The sequence below is a fragment of the Ochotona curzoniae genome, unplaced genomic scaffold, assembly GCF_017591425.1.
Source record: "Ochotona curzoniae isolate NIBS_2020 unplaced genomic scaffold, NIBS_Ocur_1.0 scaffold_1037, whole genome shotgun sequence".
Lineage (NCBI taxonomy): Eukaryota > Metazoa > Chordata > Mammalia > Lagomorpha > Ochotonidae > Ochotona > Ochotona curzoniae.
In genome coordinates, this window is record NW_024467083.1 from 24,174,308 (window position 1) to 24,197,140 (window position 22,833).

The window sequence follows — 22,833 nt, forward strand, 5'->3', positions numbered from 1 at the left end:
GACCTCAGCATATTTCCACTCCAAAAAGTGGCTATCAAGGGGATGGGAAAGAAAGAGAGCAGACTCCAGGAAATGTAAACAGCCGTATTTTCAACATAATTTACTACAGGTCTCTGAAGTGTATATAAAACGTAGTAGTGCAACATCTTACAAAGAGTTTTTCCTTTAAAAAAAAAAAGCAAAAACAATTCAACAGCTCTCTACATCATGCATGGGTAATTTTCTTACCCCATCTCTTTGTTTTCCTTCAACAAATAACGCAGAGAAACCATTGTTTTTGAAAATATGAAAACTTGCTACAGAAACACCCTGGTTCAAAGAGGGTGCGATCATATCCATGTCCTGAAATGCGCCTAGCACAGTGTAGTTTTCCATAAATGCAATATTGTAGACGCAGGTGAGGCGAGACAGATTCCCCACGTGTCCCACTCCTGGCAAGACTAAAGCTTCCGTAGACAATGTGCAATGAGACTTTGCAGCCACTGGAGGGCACCATCACCATTCATCTGACACCACATTTCCATAGAAATGGCCCAAAGAACGTTTCTGGGGTTTTCGTAGAAAGCTTCCAAAACTCAAGCTTTGATGGTATCCCCAGCCCAATAGAAAACAGACAGAAAAAGCAATTCTCAAAATACTGGCTTCGGTTTCTTTCACATTTCCTGCAACTGCTTCACCTACTCAACAACGTGCAGCACCTACTTTTCCTACTGCGATGAAGCAATTCCAGTTCAAAGCTGGATCCCAGCCAGCCCTCTGGCACCCTTCCATTCAGACAAAGAGAAAGTCAGTCTTCTTCCTGTGTGACTCAGCCTGTAAAGTAGGAGTCAGCAGTTTCATTGCAAGCCCACACCCTTGCAATGAAGAAATGGCGCCAAAGACCTTCTTTGTTCACAACAGGGGCCATTCTGTACTTCCAAGGCAGGGATGCAGCATGGCCAACAAGAATGGAGGACCGGTAGGGTAAACATGGGATGCAGGTGGCACGGCCTACCTGCTGTCATGTAGGAGGGAGTGTCTGCAGGAAAGACAGGCTAGCACCAGCTTGTCAGTTGCCTGCTTCCCCTCAGCCACAGCTTGGCACAGCATCCATGGGGCAGCCCACACCCCCTGCAGGGGACCCACATCCTCAGGGTTGTCTGTCCTGGAGCCTGCTTGTATCTGGAACACAACCCTACAGGAAGCTTTCTTTGTTGCCCTTTCATTATAGAATCCCCCGTAAATTTTCTCAAATTGGAACCTTCTGGAGGTTCAGGCTTCGAGGTCCAAGAAGGGATCTGGATCCGGGGAAGTGTGATCACAGGACGTCTTCACAGAGTTAGCCTAAGGGAGCAGGGCACCCAGCATCTGGCCTGGAGGTGCCAACGACAGTAGGATGCTGGCCCAGAATCCTGGGGCTTGAAGGGGTGTTAAAAAATATTAATGAACAATCTAACTAACCTAAAACTACAGAAAAGACCCAAGGGAAAGAGGAGAGAAAACTTCTATAGACCCACAGAAAGGAGGAGGGTAACTTCTACAGACAACATGGGTGTGCCTGTCTGCTGAGACAGGATCAGAAGGGCTGCACGGAACCGGATCTGCACTCCCCCATGGCTCATCTAATGGCAGTGAGAAGGAGCAAGAGGCAGATGGTGTGGGAGGAAGACAGTGTCTCTGAGGAATAGGCAAGATCTCATCTTTGCATCTCGGCATTCTTCCTCTATATCCTCCAATACCAGGTCCTGGAATCCCTGCTCCTGTCCCGAGTGTCAGTCCTGTCCAGACTTGATGTCCCTGGCCCAGAGCCCACCATCATGTGCGTAAAGTGGTTGCTTCAGCCCCTGTGCTCAGCTTGAGGCTGTCCCCTTTCCAGACTCATCCAACCCTACCCCTTCATAGTTTGGAAAAGCACCTGTAGACAAAAGCCACCTGCTCTCCAGTTGTCACTCAGAGACTGCCCTCGCAGAACAAATCAAGCCTACAACCAGCCCTGTCTTGTCTTCCTTCTCTGAGCATTGGCTTTAGTCAAGCTCAAAGCTGGTCATTGCTAACAGCTGCCCATGGCCCTCTCTTAGCTCAAACAGTATGCACCGCAGGGGGCTTCTGATCCATTCATCCTCCAAGATGGTATTCTGATTTGTGGCAGTGATGGAGTGAAGCCCAACAGCCAAGCTGGCCGGGCTCCATCTATTCCATCTAACAGGCTTGTGCAGGACTCCTCATATCCATCCACAGTTTCTTTGAAGCAAAATGCAATGCTTTCATCTTCACTGCAAAGTGTTTCAACCACCCGAGCTGAAAAAGAAGATACAAATTGGGCCCACACTACACACAATGTTCAAGTCTTGGTAAGAAAGGAAAAAAACGTTGGAGTGTATTTTGTTCCATGGGTGGCATTTTCAAATGCGTAAAAACAGGATGTCTTGGAAGGTATCCCTTGCCACCATCATGTGGTCCTTCTTTTGCCATAGTTGTTTTGTCAGAGAAATCTGTTCACACGCTATGGAATCCGAAAGGGGTAAAGAGAAGGGATTTAAAAAGAGTACATGACAAAGAGGAAGAGCCCCCGTAACATCTATCTGAGAATACGAGAAATCAGTGAGTAGATGTGGCACCTGGAGCTACTCACTACATTACCAAAGACAGAAACCGGAAACCTAAGACCATGGCAGGATCACAGCATGTGGGCACAAGTAGCTAACTGACCGTGACTGCCCCCTGCAGGTGGTCTGTCCCTGTGACCACTTGGCAAGTCCAAGGATTTTTCTGCCTGGGCACTGGAGTGTGGATGCTGTCGACTGGATGATCACAGAGGCAGCAAGGCAGAGGCTCAGCTCCTCCATGGCTGACGTCTGCTGGGTGTGCGCCCTCCCCTCCCTTTAGTCTATGGCTCCTGGGTGGATGCTGAGCACGGGAGGCTCCAGGCACGTCGGGGAGTAGTTGAGGTGTGGCTCTTTGATCCACAGCAGAGGCACCCCATTCTTGCCTTCGGAGTTCTTGCTGGAGTTCCGGCTTTTGAAACGCACCAGCAGGATGGTGATGACAAGGATGCCGAAGATGGGGAAGGGGTAGAAGAAGACGAAGTAGAAGAGCGCGTCATTGGAACAGATGAGAGACTGGAGGGTAGAACCTGAAAAAAGCAGGACGGTGAGAGAGAGAAGACAGTGAGGGCGGAGAGCCTGGGCCATCAGCTACTGCCACCCTCATGTTGGCTTTCTGACGGCAATGCCTCTTCCAGTTCACAGCCACGTGATCAAAGAAATGTTCCCATTGTCCGTGGAGATCCATTATTTCTGCTTGGAAAGCCACGGATTAACACGCAACTTATTGATTGTGAACTCAATGACATCTACGACTCTATGACTGCTGTTCCAGCCAAACCTCCCATGTGGCTGTATTTTCTGAACCCCCTTGCACTTAGTTCTGCTGCAGACCCACTCCCTGCCCTGCCCGGCCCCTTCCTTTGGGATCCTAGCACACTGTCTTCCTGCCAGCTTCTGAGAGGAGAAATGATATCTGCTTGATTAACATCGTCAATTAGAATGTCACTCTGGGCCATTTACAGATGGTCACAGAGTGTCTGGAACTGCTCAGAACACAGCGTCAGCTACAGCTGGATGTGGAAGCAGACGAGAGCAGGCAGCCTGCAGCCCCAGCAGAGGGCTGCTCTGCTGCTCGTTAGGACTTGGCAGGAGCCTGGCCACTGGGAGCCCATGTTTTCCCTGTAAAGTCAGGAGATGCTGAATGACTTCTGCCCCTGATACTTTATAACCATGGATATGCACATGGCTGGTCAATGGTGGCCTGAGCATGTTCCTCTTATTTTCAGACAGGGATCCTCAGGAGATCATGAGGTAGTCTAGAAACAGTTCAGGTTTCTTCAGCTTTTCCTTCTACTCCAAGTTGTGGCTCAGCAGTATTAAAAACATTGAATATATCTATCCTTCACTTAATACATTTCCAAAACATACAGGATTGCTGACAGTCACTCCAGCCTACCACATCTCAACAGCAAATGAGTTAAAGCTTGACAACAGGAAGGGGGCGGTCAAGGAAACGCAGTAGCTGACAAAACTCAAAAACACAAATTGGAGATGATGTGGTTAAAAGTGTTGACTAAAGTTGAGAATTCTAGCAATTTGTTTTTTTCTGCATCTATCATGTAGAGTAGCTAATGCTACTCCAATAGACACCATTTCCAGTCTGATACAGACCACAGTTTGGCAGAAGGCCAATCAAAACAGCACCTTGTTAAGACAAGTGATTCAAAACACAGGTGCAAGAGTACTTCAAAAACTTTGTGGGGAATGGGGTTAAAAGATAAATTCACTGTGATGCAAGAAGTTTTTGAAATCATGCACTGTTTATTTCATAATATATATTTTCCATAAACTTCTTGAAGATTTCAAATTTTCTTCCACAAATTTCTTGGTGTCATAATTTTTTTTTTTAAGGCAGTTACAGACAGAGGAGGAGAGACCAGGAGAGAATTTTTTATCCAATGGGTTTACTCCCCAAATGGACAAGACTGGTCCAGGCTGAAGGCAGGAGCCTGTCAGTTCTTCCACGTCTCCCATGTAATTGCAGGAACCCATGTACTTGGACTCTCTTCTGCTTCCCCAGATGCATTAGCAGGAAGCTAATGATAAGCAACTGGGACTTGAACCTGTGCCATACAGGATACCAGTGTTACAGCAGAGGCTTAGTATGCTACACGACAAAATAGACCCCTACACAGTTATTATTTAATTCAATTTTTTCCACAAACTGTTTTGAGGTACCCTTGCACATCATACCCTATCATATCTCAAATCCTAGTGAGAAATGCCCATGGCAGTTAAGAATTCTTATTGGGGGCCCGGCGCGGTGGCGCAAGTGGTTAAAGGTCCTCGCCTTGCACGCCCGGGATCCCATATGGGCGCCGGTTCTAATCCCGGCAGCCCCGCTTCCCTTCCAGCTCCCTGCCTGTGGCCTGGGAAAGCAGTCGAGGACGACCCAAAGCTTTGGGAACCTGCACCCGCGTGGGAGACCCGGAAGAGGCTCCTGGCTTCGGATCGGCATAGTATCGGCCCGTTGCGCTCACTTGGGGAGTGAATCATCGGACGGAAGATCTTCCTCTCTGTCTCTCCTCTCTGTATATCCGCCTTTCCAATGAAAAAATAATAAAAATAAATCTTTAAAAAAAAAAAAAAAAAAGAATTCTTATTGGGTGCAATGTTGTGACAAAGGAGGTTAAGTTTCCTCATGTGACATATGGGCAGCCGGCCTGAATCTTGGATGCTGTATTTCTGCTTCAGCTCCCTGCTAATTCACCTGGAAAAGCAGTGGAAATGGATTAAGTACTCAGGTCCCTGCACCCACATGGGAGACCTGGATGAAACTCCTAGCTCCCGGCTTTGGCCTGCCCGGCACTGGCTGTTGTAGCCATTTGGACAGCAAACCAGCAGATGGAAGATCTTTCTTCTCTGTCTCTTCTCTCTGTAACTCTGCCTCTCAGATGAAACAAATAAATCTTTTTTAAAAAGGAAGAAAGGAAATTGCTATTAACCCATCAACAAGCTCTGGACTTATTTCCAGCCACAATTGGAATCAACAGTAACATCCTTTATGGCCGAGAAACTCACCTGTGTCCAGAACACGGATGCCGATGGGGGCAGACTCCTCCTCCGTCAGCCGGTACCACTCCTTCTGGGGGCTGGGCAGCCACTCCTCCACACGGCAGGAGTAGTTGCCCGTGTCGTCGGGACTGGCCTGCAGCACAGTGAGGCGGTAGAGCAGCGGAGAGAGCCTCTGGAAACGAAGCCTGCCCTCCCAGGGACTGCCCTCTGGGCCAAAGACAGCATCCGGCCCCACACTCAGCAGGACCATGCGCTCCGATGTGCTGGCCTCGCTGGCCTCCTCCTCATCCTCTCTCTCTTCCTCCTCTTCCTTCTCACTTTCCTCCTCCTCTTCTTCCAGGCCTGGGTTTCCCCTTTTCCTTCCAGCTTTAGTCCTCAGTGAATACCAGGCCACAGCGAAGCGAGAGTCCTGGCTGGAGCGGGACACGATGCTACAGTCCAGCTGGAAGGCTGCATTCTCAGACACTGTGGCGTTCGGGACCACTGTATCCACCTGCAGAGCAGCATCTGGAGCCAGACAAGGCACAAGCAAAGAGAAATAGGCTGTTGTATTTGCCTGAAACAAACTAAGAGTCCATGACTGCTGTGTTAATATCCATACCTAGAACACTCTGAAGCTACTAAAGTCATCCAGGTAATGCAGCAGGTGGGAAAGTGAAAGGAGACCCAACAAAAACTACAGAACTTCATGTACTCTGTATATCATTTTATGCAGAAAAGATATTTGTGCCATATTGTCTATATGTGCATAAAGTATCTGTGGAAGAATTCACAATGGGCTGATAATGTGACTGTTCTGGGGAATCCAGGGAGGAGGGATACTGTTTCACTGTAACCACTTGCAGCGGTTGAACAGCCTCTCGCTAATTCACATCCACATGGAATATCTCAGAATGCGACCTTAGAGGTGAGTGTTGTGTCATAGCATGTTACGATGCAGCACAGGATGCCCACAGCCCAAACTGGATGACTATATCTGTTTTAACTACTCTGCTTCTGAGCCAGCTGATGTACTAATATGCCTGGGAGGCAGCAGCAGATGACCCAAGAAGCACTCACATTTTTGCTTCCCATGGGAGACACAGATGAAGTTCCTGAGTGGACGACAATGTGTCATGAAAGTCTTAGGAAACCAGCACACCCACTCAGTCATTTTTGGATTTCAACTATGTGCAGGTAGCTTACTGCCAAAGCCATAGTGAACCTAACATGGTAAACATTCTCTCCAAGACGGACAGCAGAGTACAGAGGTCTCTCAGGAGGATGCATGCAGATAAGGCATGCTCCCCGACCCAGGTGGGAGGCCCAGACGAACCACAGAGAGAGACCCAGGCGGGTGAGTCACAGCAGGCACAGCGGGGCAGGCTCCAAGCTGTTTCTGTTGCTGCCTTCTTTTCTTCTTAAAGGCTTGCTGTAACTGCTTCTAAACAAATCATTCACTCCCTAGTGCCTGAAAGCCTTCCTTAACAGTTGTGTTCATAAAATGTTCATGTAAGATGCCAGAGTAACATCAATAAAGGTAGAGATCAAATCAGATTCTAGTTGGATGAGACCAAGTAGAAGGTACTTCCCAAGTACTGCCCTGGGTTTTCAATGAATTGGCTTAACGTTGCTCATAGGTGAATACAAAATTGGGGTACCTATTGTCTTTGTGGGGCTCAGCAGCATCACCTCCAGACTTCTGGAGTCACCAGGCATATTGTAAATGGTCATAGGAGGTGGGCACAGTGCATGAGCCCAGGTCTCATCAGAAGACGACGCTCAGGGGCAGGGAATGGCAGGACAGAGACATGCACACAGCTGCTGGGCCACTACGCTGATCTCACCAGAGAACATGGCCACAGGCGAGCTGTACTCTATACCAGGGTGGGGAATGGCAGGACAGGGAAATCATTTGGTCTGCTTCTGCCACATCAACTGCAAACAGGATTAGAAGATCTAGTGAGGCCAGCGCAAAGGCTCAACAGGCTAATACTCCACTCTGTGGCCCTAGCATCATAAATGGGTGTCAGTTTGTGTCCTGGCTGCTCCACTTCCCATCCAGCTCCCTGCTTATGGCCTGGGAAAGCAGCAGAGGATGGCCCAGTTCCTTGGGTCCCTGCACCCATGTGAGAGAACTGGAAGAGCTCAGGTGGCCACTGTGACCATTTGGGAGTGAACCAGCAGGTGGAAGACCTTCTCTCTCTGTAAATTTGCCTTTCGAATAAAAGTAAACAAGTCTGTTAAAAAAAAAAAGACCTATTTTTGTTTATTTGAAAGGCAGAATGACAGAGAGAAGATGACACAGCCATCTGGGTCTCTGGCATGGGTATCAGGGGCCCAGATACGTGGACTGTTATCTGCTGCTGTCCCAGGTGCATTGGCAGGAAGCTGGGCAAACAGAGGAACTGGATGCAAGTATCTCAAGTAGTGCTTCGATCTGTGGTACCACAATGGCTATGCAAAAGATTATTATGTTAACACACTCTCAAGAGTTGTACATTTTGGGGCCACAAAAGTGGCCTGGTGGGTAAAGCTTCCACCTGCAATGCCAGCATTCCATTTAGGCCGACACTGGTTTGTGTCCCAGTTGCTCCACTTCCAATCCAGCTCCCTGCTAAAAGTGACCTAGGAAAAGCAAGGGAAGATGACCTAAGTGCTTGGATTCCTATAACCCAAGTGGGAGATCCAGAAGAAGCACCTTGCCTCAGCCTGGGCCATGCGTGGCTGTGGCAGTCACCTGGAGAACGAAGAAAGGAATGAAATATCGCTCTTTCTGTTTCTCCTTCTCTTTGTAACTATTCCAAATAAATAAATCTCTTTAAAAAGAAGTTATATCATGTTGAGTTTTCTACTCATACGATGGTCAACATGTATCTCAGAATACATTTTCAAAATGCATCCTCACAATTGATGTCACACAGCCAGTAAAGATAGTGACAATGAAATGCTCTCAATGACACACAAAAATAATCACATACAAAGGTGAGCAGGGGAAACACAAAACAAGATGCTGACTGTGTTGACACAGAGAGGCAAGAGGAATAGGAAGACATGAGGCAAAGACCAAAGAGCCTATGCCAGACAAACAACAGTAGATATGTGGGCAGTGGGTGTATGAATAACCTTTCTTTTCAGAGCCACATTTTCCTTCCAAATGCCTTGTAACCAGCACGGCTTAATCAGGGACAAACAGATGGAGGGGAGCGAGGAAGGCTGGGCCAGCACTCTGGGTGGAACAGGCGGCAGACGCAGGTTCCTGGGGCCGTGTTGGAAGCACAGAATGACAGGCAGGATGCCGGAGAGACTGTTCCACCTGCTTGTCCTCAGCACCTCTTCCATGACAGCTAACCGCGGCAGGGAAGTAGCTGGTACTCTGTCAAAGTCTGTCTCCTCCAATTCCTCCCCCCACAACTCAGGGGAAGACCTCATGATGCTAATCTGCAAAATGGGTGGGAGCTGGTAGAACAGGGCATTCAGCTACCACGTGCTACAATGTCACCTTCAGGAAAACACAAGCAGCAGTTTCTAGGTGAAGTACAAAGCAGAAAAGACAGAAGTCAAAGCTCATGGCAAAACAGGAGCAGCTCACAGTGGGGCTGGAGTCCCACCAGCACAGGCAAGACACTAGTGTGACACAGCATCCGTCTCCTGTACAGTGGATGCACTTGGCCCCTGACACGCTGTGCTCAGTGCAACCTGAAAGTTTCCATGATCCATGGGCCAAACAAGCACTTCTGCCCAGATGTGAACACTCCCAGCAGTACCAAAGGCCACATACATGGACATCCACTGGCTCAGGAGACAGGGAGGCAAAACATGCATGCTGACGGAAGTCCCAAGCTCGTCTCTGCCTGTGTCCTGTGACTCCCTGCTGTGATGTGGGAGGAAGACATGACACTGCAAAGGACACAGGAATCCTGCACATCACACCACTGATGACACGTGAGCAAATGTGTAGCAGCGGTTACACCCAGCCATTCTACGCACTCAGGTGCTTTAGAAATAGCAATAAAAACAGGAAAAGCCTGTAGCATGGTCGTTCCTACCAAGAAAGTTATCAGGAAGTGAGAGAGCTGGCGCCTGCTATTTAGACCATGTAGATCAATTCTTTCCCAATGCAAATCGAGAAGCTTAATTTTTTGAACCACACCATTCTTATTTCAAGACCTCCATCTTATCTACACTTGTCCAAATCTGAGAGCAATCTCTAGAAGAGAAAATATTCCATGAGCTGGAATAATTAATTGCCAACTTTTACTCTAATTAACAAATCAAATCACCTCAGGCCACCACCAGATGTGCCATTTTCCATTCCAGAGAAAAAGACAAGTTTGAATGCAAATGAATGATATAAACACTCATACAGTTAACCACCAGTATTTGTTAGCGAGAAGTGACTTCCATCCAAGACATAAATTATGACACTTAAAAAAATAAAAATCAGAGGAGCCTCAGGGTGTGGAGGCCAGGGACGTGCACACTCACCTGGTCGCATGACTGTGACAGCTGTCTGCCCAGCAGTGTCCTCGGCCCGTTTGTACCACACACCGCTGGGGCTGGGCAGCCACTCCTCCACACGGCAGCTGTAGGTCCCACTGTCCTGTACGGCCACGTTCTGGATGAAGAGCCGGTACACGCCAGAGGAAGGGCTCTCCAGATGCAACCGGCCCTGGAGGTGGTTCTTGGCTGCCTGCTCACCGTAGTGGAAAGTGGCTTCACGGCTCAGACGGGCCACAGTCTCCCGTTCCGGGTGGTTGGGCTTCCATACAAACCACTCCACCACAAGCTGAGAGGCTGTGCTGGTGCGGTTCAAGACCACACACTCCAGTTGTACCTGCTGGGTCTCCAGAACGGACAGGTTCCCCTGGGCCTGGCTGAGCCTCAGGCGACTGTCTGGAATGGGAAAGATGGGGAGGTCAGCGCTAAGATAGCAGAAGTAATCCACAGGCACCTCTTCGACAGCAGGTTATGAACGTGCCTTCCAAACACAAAGGTCAGCACCAATCCAGCAAATACACTTCTCAGACCCAGGCAGGGGGAGTTCAGGGATCATGCTTGGGGTGCAAGAGAGTTCAAGGTTGCACAAACAGCTGTTCTCTAACACACAACCCTCACCACATCAGGTGTTCAAAGGAGGATGCGCACAGCTTAAAAGGTTACCCATGCAGGCCAAGAGATCACAGGGCCTGTGGCCAACTGATTAAGTAGCTGGGAAGGGATGGGGAAGGGAAGGATCAATAGTCAACTGTAGGGCTTTAGTACCCAAATATCTGCAATAGGTGGGGCTGGGCCAGGCCCAGGCCAGGAGCCTCCCAAGTGCATGACAAGGAGCTAAGCACTTGGCCATCACCTGTTGCCTCCTGGGACATACATTAGTAGGAAATTGGGAGCAGAGACAGGACTTGTACTCTGATAAGGGATGTGGGGTATTCTAACCACTGTGCCCAATCGTCATCACAAGAGTCAAACTGGCACACTGATCCCTGATAAACAGAAGAGAGAGATGTGATCGTGCTGGGCTGTCAACCACAAAAAGAGAGGAAACGCAACATATTTATGTGTTGGTCCTGACAACAGCACGCAATTGACACTGACATGAAAACTGATCTGATCACTGACAGGACCAGGTGGTCAGCACCTCAGCCAATGTGATCTTCCTACAGGAAAAAATACTCTCACTGGGGTGCCCCAAAGGTGGGATGGAGCCTCAGTGAGGGCTCAGCACCCTCTCTGCACAGGGAGCTACTGAGCTGTAAATGCACAACCTGCTTGGGCATCTCTGCCTTCCATACCATCTTACAGTGCCCAGTACATCGTCTGTCCCTAGAGGGAAGTGTGGTATCACTGGCTCCCCTAAAATAAAAACAGAAGACATGAACTCTCTCAGGGCTGAAGCACTATCTTCTCTATTATGGGCTTTATTTATTTTTATATTTTTCTAAAGACTAAAAAAGGAGATTTATTTTACTTTTATTTGTAAGGCAGAGTTACAGAGAGAGAACTAGAAAGGGCGAGAGAGACCTTCCATCTTCTGGTTTACTCCCCAAATGTCTACAACGGCCAGAGTTGGGTTGATCCAAAGCCAGGAGCCTGGATACTCTTCCTGATCTCATGCATAAGTGCAAAGACTGAAAATTTGGGCCATCCTCCACTGCCTTTCCAGGTCATAAGCAAGAAGCTGGATGGGAAGTGCAGCAGCGTGGACACAAACTGGGATGCTGGCACTACTGGTGGAAGCTTAGTGCACTATGCCCTTAAAGCTTTCCAAGTGCATGCTTTCCCATTAAGAAGGAACAAGAATGAACTCAAGACAGGAAAGACAAAAACTTGAACTCAGCACTGCAAGGGTGCCAGCTGTTACCCCGGTGTCCGAGAGCCTTGTGTGGATTGTGTGACATCCCACCGTGCCAGAGATGCCATGCCACATGTTAATGGGAGCCTAGCAGGCCTTCTGCACTGTCCCTGCTAGCACAGCTATAGATTCAGAGAGGACATCCCCTGGAGACACGGAGAAGCTCCCCCAAAAATCAAATGAGGAAAGCCTCCAGTCTTGGGAAGCCGGTGGGGACAGGGACCCCAAGACCACTGATTCCCCTGACATGCTCCGGCCTTTGGAAGCCCAGGAGGGCCTGCCATGGGGACACTGGGCATCTGGCCACACTCACAGGAGCCTCCCCAGTGAATGCCCAGTGACAGGTAGCAGAAATCACCAGTGAGAGGCCAAAGAGGATGTCCTTGAGGGGAAGGGATGTCGGGCAAGGCCACAGTTCCGTGGTGGCCCAGGGTTATAGAAAACACAAGCACAGAGTTCTCCCAGGAGACAAGCCAATGGGAAGAAAGCCAAGTGCCAAGCTCGGTCCAGCTCACTCCAGTGTCCATCCTAGTGGGAGAGGTGCCTGTTAGCATAAATGTGTCTGCATGTTTGTTTACATGAGTAGGTAATACACAGTGGCTGGCTCTCTGGTTTTAGGTATCAGCAGGAACAATTTCCAGCTCTATTTCTACAGACATACAACAATGTAACTGAACAGAATGCCTGGTAGTGAGATGTGCTGTGAAAGGGATACAAAATGGGGATGCAGAGACAAAGACATTGGTTAGGCTAGAAGTGAACTGGGAAGGCCTCTCAGTCCCAGGAAGCGCAAGTTACACACATACCTCTGGCCAATATAGTACAGGTGGGAGAACGGCCAGTGCAAAGGCCCAGTGTTCCCTAATGCAGCCAGTATCTGCTCAGGATGCCACAACAGTGGCTGCAGATACAAAACCACTTCCCTGTCCTCACAGTGTACACTGCATAGTGCTGACTATGTGTTTCAGAAGGGAGTCTTGTGACATGGAAGAAATCGGGGTAGACTTCCTGGGGGTGGTGCCAGCTGAGTGAAGTCTCAGTCACAGAAGTGATAAAGGGCAAAGCAGCAGGAGAGAAACAGTACAGGCAGAGAGGACAGCATAAGCAAAGGCATGGAGGTGGGACTCGGAGTGACCACAGTCCCAAGGCTGCCAGGAAGGACAGGCAGTGAGAACAGCTTGCAGGGCATGTGGGAATGGAGGTGGGGTCAGCACTTAAGGCCACATCATGTGAAGACAAGTTGTGGGAACCAGAGAAGGACAGAGTGCAAGGCAGGGCCCACACATATCCGGAAGGAAAGCAGCAGCCTTATCCTGGGTTGTTGCAGAGGCAAACCTAGAATCTCAGGAGAATCACAGCAAGGTGGACTGGTCAATGATTCCTGCTGCCCTGCTGGGCAAAATCAAGGCTGGCAGAGGCTAAACATCACCTGTCCATGAGCAGGTCAAGGACTACACCCATAGGGACTCAGAGAGGGCTGGCCTGGGGGGAGGGCGACAGGGAGCAGGAGTTCAGTTTGGAGATGGGAGTGGCTTGTGTGGCTGGGCTGGCTTGTGTGGCTGGGCTGCAGGGTGGATAAGGAAGAAGGGGCAGCATAGGATGGAAACTAAAAAAAAACACCTTTCAGGCAAGAAATGCAGGCATGGAGCTAATGCAAATTGGGGATCCAAGTTGTAAACTACAAACCCCAAAAAGGTTGGCAGCAGAATGAAAGGACAAGTGCACTGGGCTGATGCTTTAGGTGCTGCACCTGCACCCAATTCATGCCTGCCCACCTGCCGACAGTCTCAGCACTTGCACCTTACAGAAGCCCCACCCACTGCTCTGCATGCAACCCTGGGCTCTCACCTGGCTGCTTCACGGTGACTTCAGTGCGCCCTGAAACCTCCTCCGCCAGCTTGTACCAGGCATAGTTGGGGCTGAGCAGCCACTCCTCCACATGGCAGTAGTAGCTGCCACTGTCAGTGACCTCAGCTCTCTGCACGGTGAGGCTGAACAGGCCTCCGGATGCGTGCCTCTCGAACTGCAGCCTGGCTCGCAGGCCCTCCTCCTCGGCGTAGGTGCCATACTCGAAGGCGGAACTGTGGGTGGTCTTAAGGATGAGCTTGCCGTCGGCATCCGAGGGCTTGTGCACATACCAGAGCACAGCAAAGTGTGAGTTCTGGCTGGTCTGAGACTTCACCGAGCAATTCAGCTGAATGGGCCTGTTCTCCACCAGGGTGAGGGTCCTCTTGGATTTGCTCACCTGCAGCTTTGTCACTGCGGAGGGAAAGGAGACGGTTCAAGGCAACCGCCAGGCACACTCCCAGGTTCTGAGCCCGGTTTGCTTTAGCAAGGTGCCTAGAGGCCTCAACGTTCCCCTAACACATGGCAGACCAGAGCAGATGTCACCCCAAACACTCCTTCATGGATGCTCTCGTGCCCTGCCCACTGTCCCTTTCATCCAGGGTGATTTGATCCAGCCAAAACAGGCAGCATGGGGCAGGCATCTGGTACAGCACGTAAACCGCTGTGTGAAACACCCTGATTCCATATTGGTTTAAATCCTAGCTCTACAACCAATTCCAGCTTCCCCCTAACACACACCCTGGGAAGCAGCTGGCAATGGCACCAGCAGTTGGGTCCCTGTCACCCACAGGCAAGACTCAAAGTTTTGGTCTCCTGGCTCTGGCCAGACCTGGCCCTGGCCGCTACAGGAATGAATGTATGAGGAATGAATCAACAGATGGGAAATCTTTGTATCTCTTATTCTTTCAAATAATAACAATAATGCCTAAAACACACACACACATACACACACCCTGCCCATAACACATCCCCATTTCAATATTTAATGACTCCCAACTGCCCATAAGGTAGAAAAAAATGAACAAAAAATATTTTTTTTTCCACCATAGAGTCCCTGTAGGATCTGTCCTGGCTCATCTCCCACGAAACACCCAGCCCCCCAGGCCCTTGAGCCTTGCCGGGCAGGATCTCCCTGAACTCCATGCTTTGCCCTGTTGCCCTCCCTGCCACCTCCGGCCCTGGCCCTTTATTCTCTCTACCTTCTCTCGGCCTCCCTCCTCATTCCGATCCTCAGGGCCAGGTGCCCTCTGTTTACCTCCACGCTGTTCTTGGCACCTCTCTTCCACTCTGGACCATAGCTCCCAAGGGTGAGATGGAGCATTTCCCACTCAAGCAGCAGATACTTCCAAGTATACCCTGTCTTCCACATATTGCCCTGAAGTGGAAGGTAGGCCAGGCCCCCCTAGAGCCAAGTGCACCTGGCACAGTGCCTGGGCACCTGGGCATCACCAGGCACCCGTCAGTGTTTGCTGAAATGTGTGTGTGTGATATGGCAGTGAGGAAGGAGAGAAGGTTGGAGACGCTCCTCCTGGGGAAGGAGAGAGAGGAAGGGCTGAGCAATGGGACAAAGGGAACCAACTCCAGATACCCAGCCTCCACTCTTCCGCTCCCAGAAGAGCCAGGGAGGGCAACCCAGGAGTGCAGCCCTGGCCATGACCTAATGATGTCCACCTCCACAGCGGCAAGAGGCTAAGGGCTAATGAAAGCTATCTCAGGATGGTAACCTGAGCGCTGGCTCAGCAACCCCATCACGTCACTTGCACTGCATTCCCCTGCCTTCCTCCTCCGCCTTACTAAAAGGCAACACAGGAAGAAAGACTCCTAAGTTCCTCTTAGGAACTGCACTTAGTAAAAACACCACTGCACTCCCACCCACTCCTATCTCCACACTTACACACTTCACCTGCCAGCTAGCAAGAGAAACCAGGGCATAGCGTGCACCTCACACAGGGAAAGCAACCAGGGCTTCCAGTCACTGGTCATGGGAAGTGGCAGGGCACTTTGCCCAGCACCCTGTTAGGCAGCCTCTTGCTCGTGAGAGTCAGGAACTGCATCCAGACCCAGGATTGGGCAGGAGGTCATGACCCTTAGGTTCCCACCAGTCTTGGCTGGCCAGCTCACGCACGGTCTGGCGTGCAAGACAGCACCATGGGCAAGTCCCATGCACAAGGGGTGGAAATTTTTGGAAACCACAGATGGCCCTGGGTGTCCCTGGATTTAGCAACCTGAGGTGTGGCAGCAGCCCATCCCCAATAAAGCAGCCCTGAGGACACAGCTCCTGGCTGCCGAGCTTACAGAGCTTACACACACCCAAAGCCCTCCAGCCAGAGCAGAAGAAATCCCATCCCCACACCTCACCCTCTGCCTTATTCTCTGCTAACAAACCCAGTCTTCTGCCTTCTCCCTTCTTCAAAAGCACATGGTCCTCCAGGGTACCTGAGCGATTCAGGCAGGGTATACCAGTAAGCTCCCAGGCACTGGAGACTAGATTCCCATTAGCTTGCCAGTGGACTTACCAGATTGGATTCCTACAAAACTAGAAACAAGCGACTCCCTTTTCATTCCTTTCCAATTCAATTCACCGCATGCAAATGATATCTATATCAGTACCAATGACACCACCTGAATTATCTGGTTCTTGGCCAAAAAAACTGAGTTGTTCAGCGTAGAGTAGAAAGAGCTTTAAAATGTATTATTAATTGGAGCTGGATTATTTTTGCAACTGTTACTAAGGAAACCTCAATTGCTATAGTAACTGCATATGTTAAACTGGAGTCCTATGACTAAACTTCAATCTGGTCACATGGCCTGAGAACGAGCACCCAAGGAAGGGGAATGTTTCAAAGCATTTCCATTTTTTTTTTCTCTTTCCCATGTCAAAATATTGTGAAGTGTTGAGAAGCTTGAAAGAGAGGCTTTTCGAGATGTGGTGCCTGCCTGACAGGTGTACAGGGGTCAACTGTGAATTTCCTGTCACTTCTCAAGGGCACACAGGACTCTGCTGAAGCCCAGGAGAGACGAAGGGCTCCACAGCCAATTAGCGAGCCCCTCCTCGTCCTGCCTCAGCACTGCCCTGCGGTGAGAGGCAGATGCAGCCTGCTCCTTCTTCCAGTCAGGATGACAACCTAGAACCCTCAAAGAACAAATGCATTTCTGCCTACAAAATGAAGAAGAATCATATCTAACTCATTAGGAGTGTGGTACAGATTAAAAGTGGTAGTTTATGGAGCTGGTGTCATGGCATAGTAGCTTAAGCCACTGCCTATAGTGCCAGCATCCCATATGGGCACCAGTTCAAGTCCCAGCTGCTCCACTTCTGACCCAGCTCCCTGTTAATGTGTCTGGGAAAGCAGCACAAGAGAGCCCAACAACTTGGGTACCTATGCCCATGTGGGAGACCCAGAAGAAGCTCCTGGCTTTCTCCTGACTCCAGTATTGGCTGTTGCTGCTGTTTGGGGAATAAACCAGTGGATGGAAAATCTCTCCCTCTCTCTTTCTCTGCCTTTCAAATAAATAAATCTTTTAAAAAGAAAGATACAATTTTAAAAAGTGAAAATACAAGCAATATTCTATAGAAAGAGTTTTAGCAGAGACTGACATATACTAAACACTCAACAATGCTGGCTACTCCCATCCCCTTTAGGCTGGTGTGCTTGGGCCTGAGTCCAAAGCTCAACTTGAGGTGAAGATTCCATGATCTTAGTGTGGACCAGCAGTGTTGGCTTCACCTGGGAACTTGTGACAAATTCAGACTCTTAGGCTGCCTGGTCTCACTGAGGTAGAATCTACGTTTTCACAAGCTCTCCAGGTGACTCAGTGGGGCCTTAGGGCCTGGGAAGCCCCGGGTGTGGCTGTGTGGGAGAAGGAGCTCAGAGAAGCAGTCAACGCAGTGGAGAAAGGAAGAGGGCAAAAGGCTGGGTGAGTGAGCAGGAGCAAGCAAGAGCAGGCAGGGAGACGGTCGGAGTTTCTGCCCCAGCCATGATAGGCCAGGGCAGGCCAGCTGCTGCCTCCTGCGTGCCCCGCACCCTGCCGGCTTCCCAGGCTGCAGACCAAGTCTTGGAGAAGTTGTTTCGTGTGTTACAGGAGAGGCGTTGTGCTACAAGCTGCACCAGGGTGGCATCACGGAGAGATGGCAGCAGGCAGAGGGACTTGGCAATGAGAACAGCAGCAGCTGCCGCCCTGGCTGACCTGCACAGCCCTGGGTTCCTCAACCCTCACTGAGCTCATCCATAAGGGATTCCCTTCAACTCCACTACGGTGCCGTTTCTGGCTGCCTGGCACTGAAGGCATCGTTTTGCCTCACAAATTCTTTTTAAAAAAAAAAAAATCAACAACAAAAAAAGAGGTTATCTTTCAAAGCTCTTCTCCTTCCTATTCTAAGCATGTGAAGGGTAGGGAAGATGACTCCACTGTGAAATAAATCAATAAGAGGCTATTCGAATAAACAGGTGATTAATCTTTTAAAGGAAGAGCAACTCATCCTGATTGTGATGGGAAGGGACCTTTCATGAAAAGCACCTGTCCTCTAATTCAGGCCCTGAGAAATGAATACCAGGGGTGAGCGAAAGGGCCCCCTGAGCAATATGATGACCTCTCTTGGGCATCACACAGGGACCAGCAGGCAGTCGGGTGTAGCGGATGCAGCTAGGAAGGTGAGCTTGACCAGATTAGGGGACAGGAGCTTGTACTTGATCCTGGCCATGTGTGGCTCTCGTGAAGCTGCTGCCTCACCTAGGGACGCAGCCCAGTCTGGTGAGTCAGAGACACCACAGGTGCGGCCTCATGGGCCCTCTGGGTGATTCTGATGCTTGCTCCAGTCTAAGGAGTCACGGGTGCGTCTGGGAATGGCTGTGGGTGAGCAGATGCAGCTGCAGGGTGGCAGGTAAGGAAACAAACCTAGAGGTAACGGCAAGGTTGGCCAGGCACTCCTGAAGAAGAGATTTTTCAAACTGAAAGAAGCAGAGACTGGGGATGCCAACCCTATTTTTACCAGGGTCCCCAGACGCTGCAGAAACCTGCAAGTGGGCCTTTGCTTGCCACATTACTTACTTAGCGGACAAAAGCAGATAATGGATATAAAACTGCATCTGGGGCAACTATGCACAGGCAATAGGCAGAGGGCACATGGCCTGAAGAAGGAGAACTCCAGGGGCCCCAGAAAGCAACCAAAGGCCACTCCCCTCCACGGGAGGGGTCAGCCAAAACCCTACCCGATTGTGACAAGCAGAGCCAGTGTTCATGTACCATAAACACACAAAGTCCAAGAAACAGCCTTCAGCCATCCCAATCTGCCAGGTCAGCAACAAGAGACAGAAGAAACCGGATTTGGTAGCATCAAAGGGCATTAAATATTCATCCCAACTGCCCATCACCACAATCCCGGCAGAGTGCACCCGCGACCGGGTGGCTTCCCACCTCCACAGCCTGTCCTCCTAGAAGCTTGTTTATTGCTCTGTCGATGTTAATGTGCAATATTTAATAGTCTGGCCAAGCTATGGTCGTAAACATCTGGAAAATGAGTGCTGACATTTCCCTTATTGCTTCTGTATTTAGGAATATGTCATTGGTGGGCATTGCCAGAGTTAAAGGAAAGCAGAAGGAGCCAAGGTGAGGCCCTCAAATTAAAGAGAAGAACAAATGATGAAGGACGGAGTTTCATCCAGCTGCCCGTGGGGGGGTGGCACCACGTGATCAATGGGGAGATGCAGCTCCGAGTGTGAAGATCTCCTTGGGGATGGCACACGGAAGAGGAAGCATGCCTGTGGGTGGGCCAACAACAGAGCCACAGGAAGCAGACTGTGCTGTCCAACCAGAGACGTCGCCCAGTCCACTGCCCAGTGTGGTCAGTATCTGCAGATGGCTCTGGCAGACAGAGCCCACAGCACAGACCACACACTGCCTTACTGGGGCAGTAATGTTACTCCGGCAGACAGCCAGTGAGACACACACCAGCGTGAGTCTGGCATGGCCGCTAGGTTTCCATTTCATTCTGTTACACCATTGGGCAAAATGCTCCCTGAATGGGCATCAGGGGACATTCCTATGAGAGAGCAGACAAAGGAGCTATGCTTTGGAAAGACAACGCAGGCAGGAAGAGAAGAAGTGAGGCAGGCTGGCATGGGGGGTACTCACATCTTCAAGCCATCGCATAGTGTAAGTCAGAAGAAACGGAGATCGAAGAGGCAGAAATTAAATTTCAACACCATCCATAAACTGCATCAAAAGATCCTGAATTCCAGCAAACACATTTACGAATTTAGGAAAAGGGACCAGGAAATCGTAGAAGCCACACATCCAGTGAAAGTAACATGGTCTCACAGGACTGCTGAGAAGGAAAACAAATACTGCAACATCATACACTGCAGGACTTGGGCCCTAACTGCTGGCATCTGGATCCTGGCTCTGCCACCAAGTCTGGACGCCCCGGCAACTTATCTACCCAGTGTGTCAGCAGCCTTGTCTATCAGGTGTGTGAAACAGTGTTCCCCACTGCCTACCCTCCATCCTGCCCGGATAACCCGAGCAAGAAGGAAAGGAATGCTGCATCGGGCATTCAGGATGGCAGAGTGCATGTACACAGTGCTCACTGACAGCAGTGGTAATGCGATTCCCAATGGTACTGCCAGTGCCCCAACCATGCCCCTTCCATGGTCTACCAGAAGCCTCTTCCATAAGCGATGCACTAATTCAACCTAGAAAGAACAACTGCTGTTTTTACGACCTTAAATGAAAAGGCCCCTCTCCCCACTCTAACTGCCTGGTTCCACTTTAGCAACCTGTTCCAATCCCAACGTCCCTGCTCACTCTCTCTCAGACTTGGGCAAGCTAGCACCTCTCTGAACCTCTTTTACTCTGTTTATAAAATGCAAAAAGCCAATGGCTTCCTCCCAGCATAGCACCAGAGATGAAGGAACAAGATATACACAGCGAGCATGCAGGACCACCTCTAGCACACAGTCAGCCCTCTTGGATTTTTCTAATTCTACTTCCCCTAAACAGAGACACAGAAGGAGGGCAGGATCAAGGAGCAGAGAGCTGGGGTAGACCAGGAGCAAGCACACAGCTCTCTGGAAAGTATTAAGTGCTAAATCCATAGATACTTCATGACTGCAGGCAGGAACACTTTGGAGGCTTCAGCCAGCCTCCCTGAGTCCCATGTGGCCTCCAGCACCTACCTCTGCTCTCTCCAGCCTCCAGGAGACTATGGGAGTACAGTAATGTGCCGATCTAAGCACAGCCCTCCTACCAGCCCAAACGATGCTCCAAAGTCTCCATTTGCTCACCCTCTACAGTGAAAACACAAACAAACCAACACAAAAGGCACAAGATACACCCAGACCTAAGTCAATCCCCAGAGCGGGGCCTGGGTCCCCTCACTCTCCAGAAAGCAATGGCATGCGCAATGGAAGTGCAAAGAGATGCAACATCTCCATTTCACCACGGAACTACTAGCTGATCTGCTTCCAGCAGAGCTCCCAATGATGTTCAGCCTTGGTTTTCTCATTAGCAAAACAGGGACCAGAGCATTTCCCCCAGGAGGATGTTGGATGACTTTTCAAAGAAAGCATAAGTAACACAGCACAGAGCCAGGCACCCAAGAGGTCGTTCCCACTTTTTATTTGTTTTAATTCCTGTCTGCATTTAGTGATTCTACAAATGAATCCAATAATTAGACTTGTCAATGAACTGTTTCCAGATTCTTCCCTCGGGTGCTCTAGTCTTATATTCCGAGTTGTAGCAGAAGCAAAGTTGAAGGATTGATTCACAGAGGCAATGTCAGAGAAAGGTTGTGGGGGCAGCAGCTCCTTCTCTTGCCACTGCTGCAGGACCACGTGACAGGCACTGCTGCCCAGAGTACTGCCCTTGAGGGACACAGGAGATGACAAAAGGAGCAATTATGATCCTAATGTGCCACTCAGCAAGGCAGCCAAGTGGGTACCCCAGCGTTCTCCACAATAAGGGTTCATGTAAAATGGGCTCTCTGCTTAACCCTCCATTAACCTGAAAACCCACTTAAGCTGGTCAGCTCTCGGCCCAAGCATCTTGTCAGTCCACACCGAGGCTCTAATTGACCACAGAACGATCTCTTCCTTTGCACAACTTGTTTGTTCCAAAATGTGGCAAAGCAAGGAGTCGTGATAAGGTCAGGAGAGGGAAGAGGAGAAACTCAGACATGACACACCTGACCCTCACATTGCTGACAACACTGTGGCCATCTGAAGTGGCCCAGCAGACCAGGTGGGGCATGAATCACAGCTGGGAGCAGGCAGACAATTCCTTCCGTTCAGGGTATTCCAATGATCCCAACCAAGTGGGTGGGTCAGACAGAAAAGTCTTTGCAAAGTGCCGCCCTCACCCTGAACCTGAGAGATGCACGTTCTCCTGACTTCCTACCACGCAGCTGACAAGGACAGACACAGACAACCACCTGGATGGCTGCACAAACTCAACAGCCCCATTACATTCACACTGGTGCCTAATGAAGGTGACAGGAAACTCCACTGACTCATGCTGCCCAGATCTGTGTGTCCTGATCGATACTTAAAGCACCTTGGACTCCACAGGAGACAAGAACTCAGCAGCTCAGCACAGCAGGATGGAACTGGAGTCAAGGAAACAGCATGGAAGACAGCCAGGCCTCATGTAAGCATTCACACATGCACACACACACAATTCAGGGCATATTTGCTGTACAAGCCTGGACCACTAAGTGTGACAGCAGATGCCTCACTGTGTACTGGTATGGAAGAAAAAAAAAAGGCATAAAGGGCATTCTTGTGACAATCAGGTAAAGGCTGGTGACAGGACCACATTGGGATGTTCAACGCCCAAACCACATCCACAGTACCTTGGTCACTGAGAACAGCATCCTCAGTTTAGGGAGAAGCCTCCTGAGGTCCATAACTCACCCTCCAATGATTCAGCAACAGCAAGTCCCATCAAGGAAAGAGACCCAGACATGCCTCATTGTATCACCCAAAACATCTCAAACTGGAGGGTCTGGGAGACAAAGAAGCCATGCCCCATGACCTGTCTTCTGCCCTCCTCCTC

General features: G+C 49.9%; 1 protein-coding gene across 1 annotated transcript in view; it reads right to left on the reverse strand.

Moving 5' to 3' along the window:
* Positions 1-22,833, reverse strand: part of IGSF3 (immunoglobulin superfamily member 3) — an 83,787-nt gene continuing 60,954 nt past the window's right edge. The window contains exons 8-11 of the mRNA XM_040998937.1: positions 13,783-14,193; positions 10,068-10,475; positions 5,607-6,107; positions 1-3,112 (exon numbers count right to left, since the gene is read on the reverse strand). Coding sequence (XP_040854871.1) covers positions 2,862-3,112; positions 5,607-6,107; positions 10,068-10,475; positions 13,783-14,193 — 1,571 coding nt within the window. The 3' untranslated portion in view covers positions 1-2,861. The remainder of the gene's footprint in view (positions 3,113-5,606; positions 6,108-10,067; positions 10,476-13,782; positions 14,194-22,833) is intronic.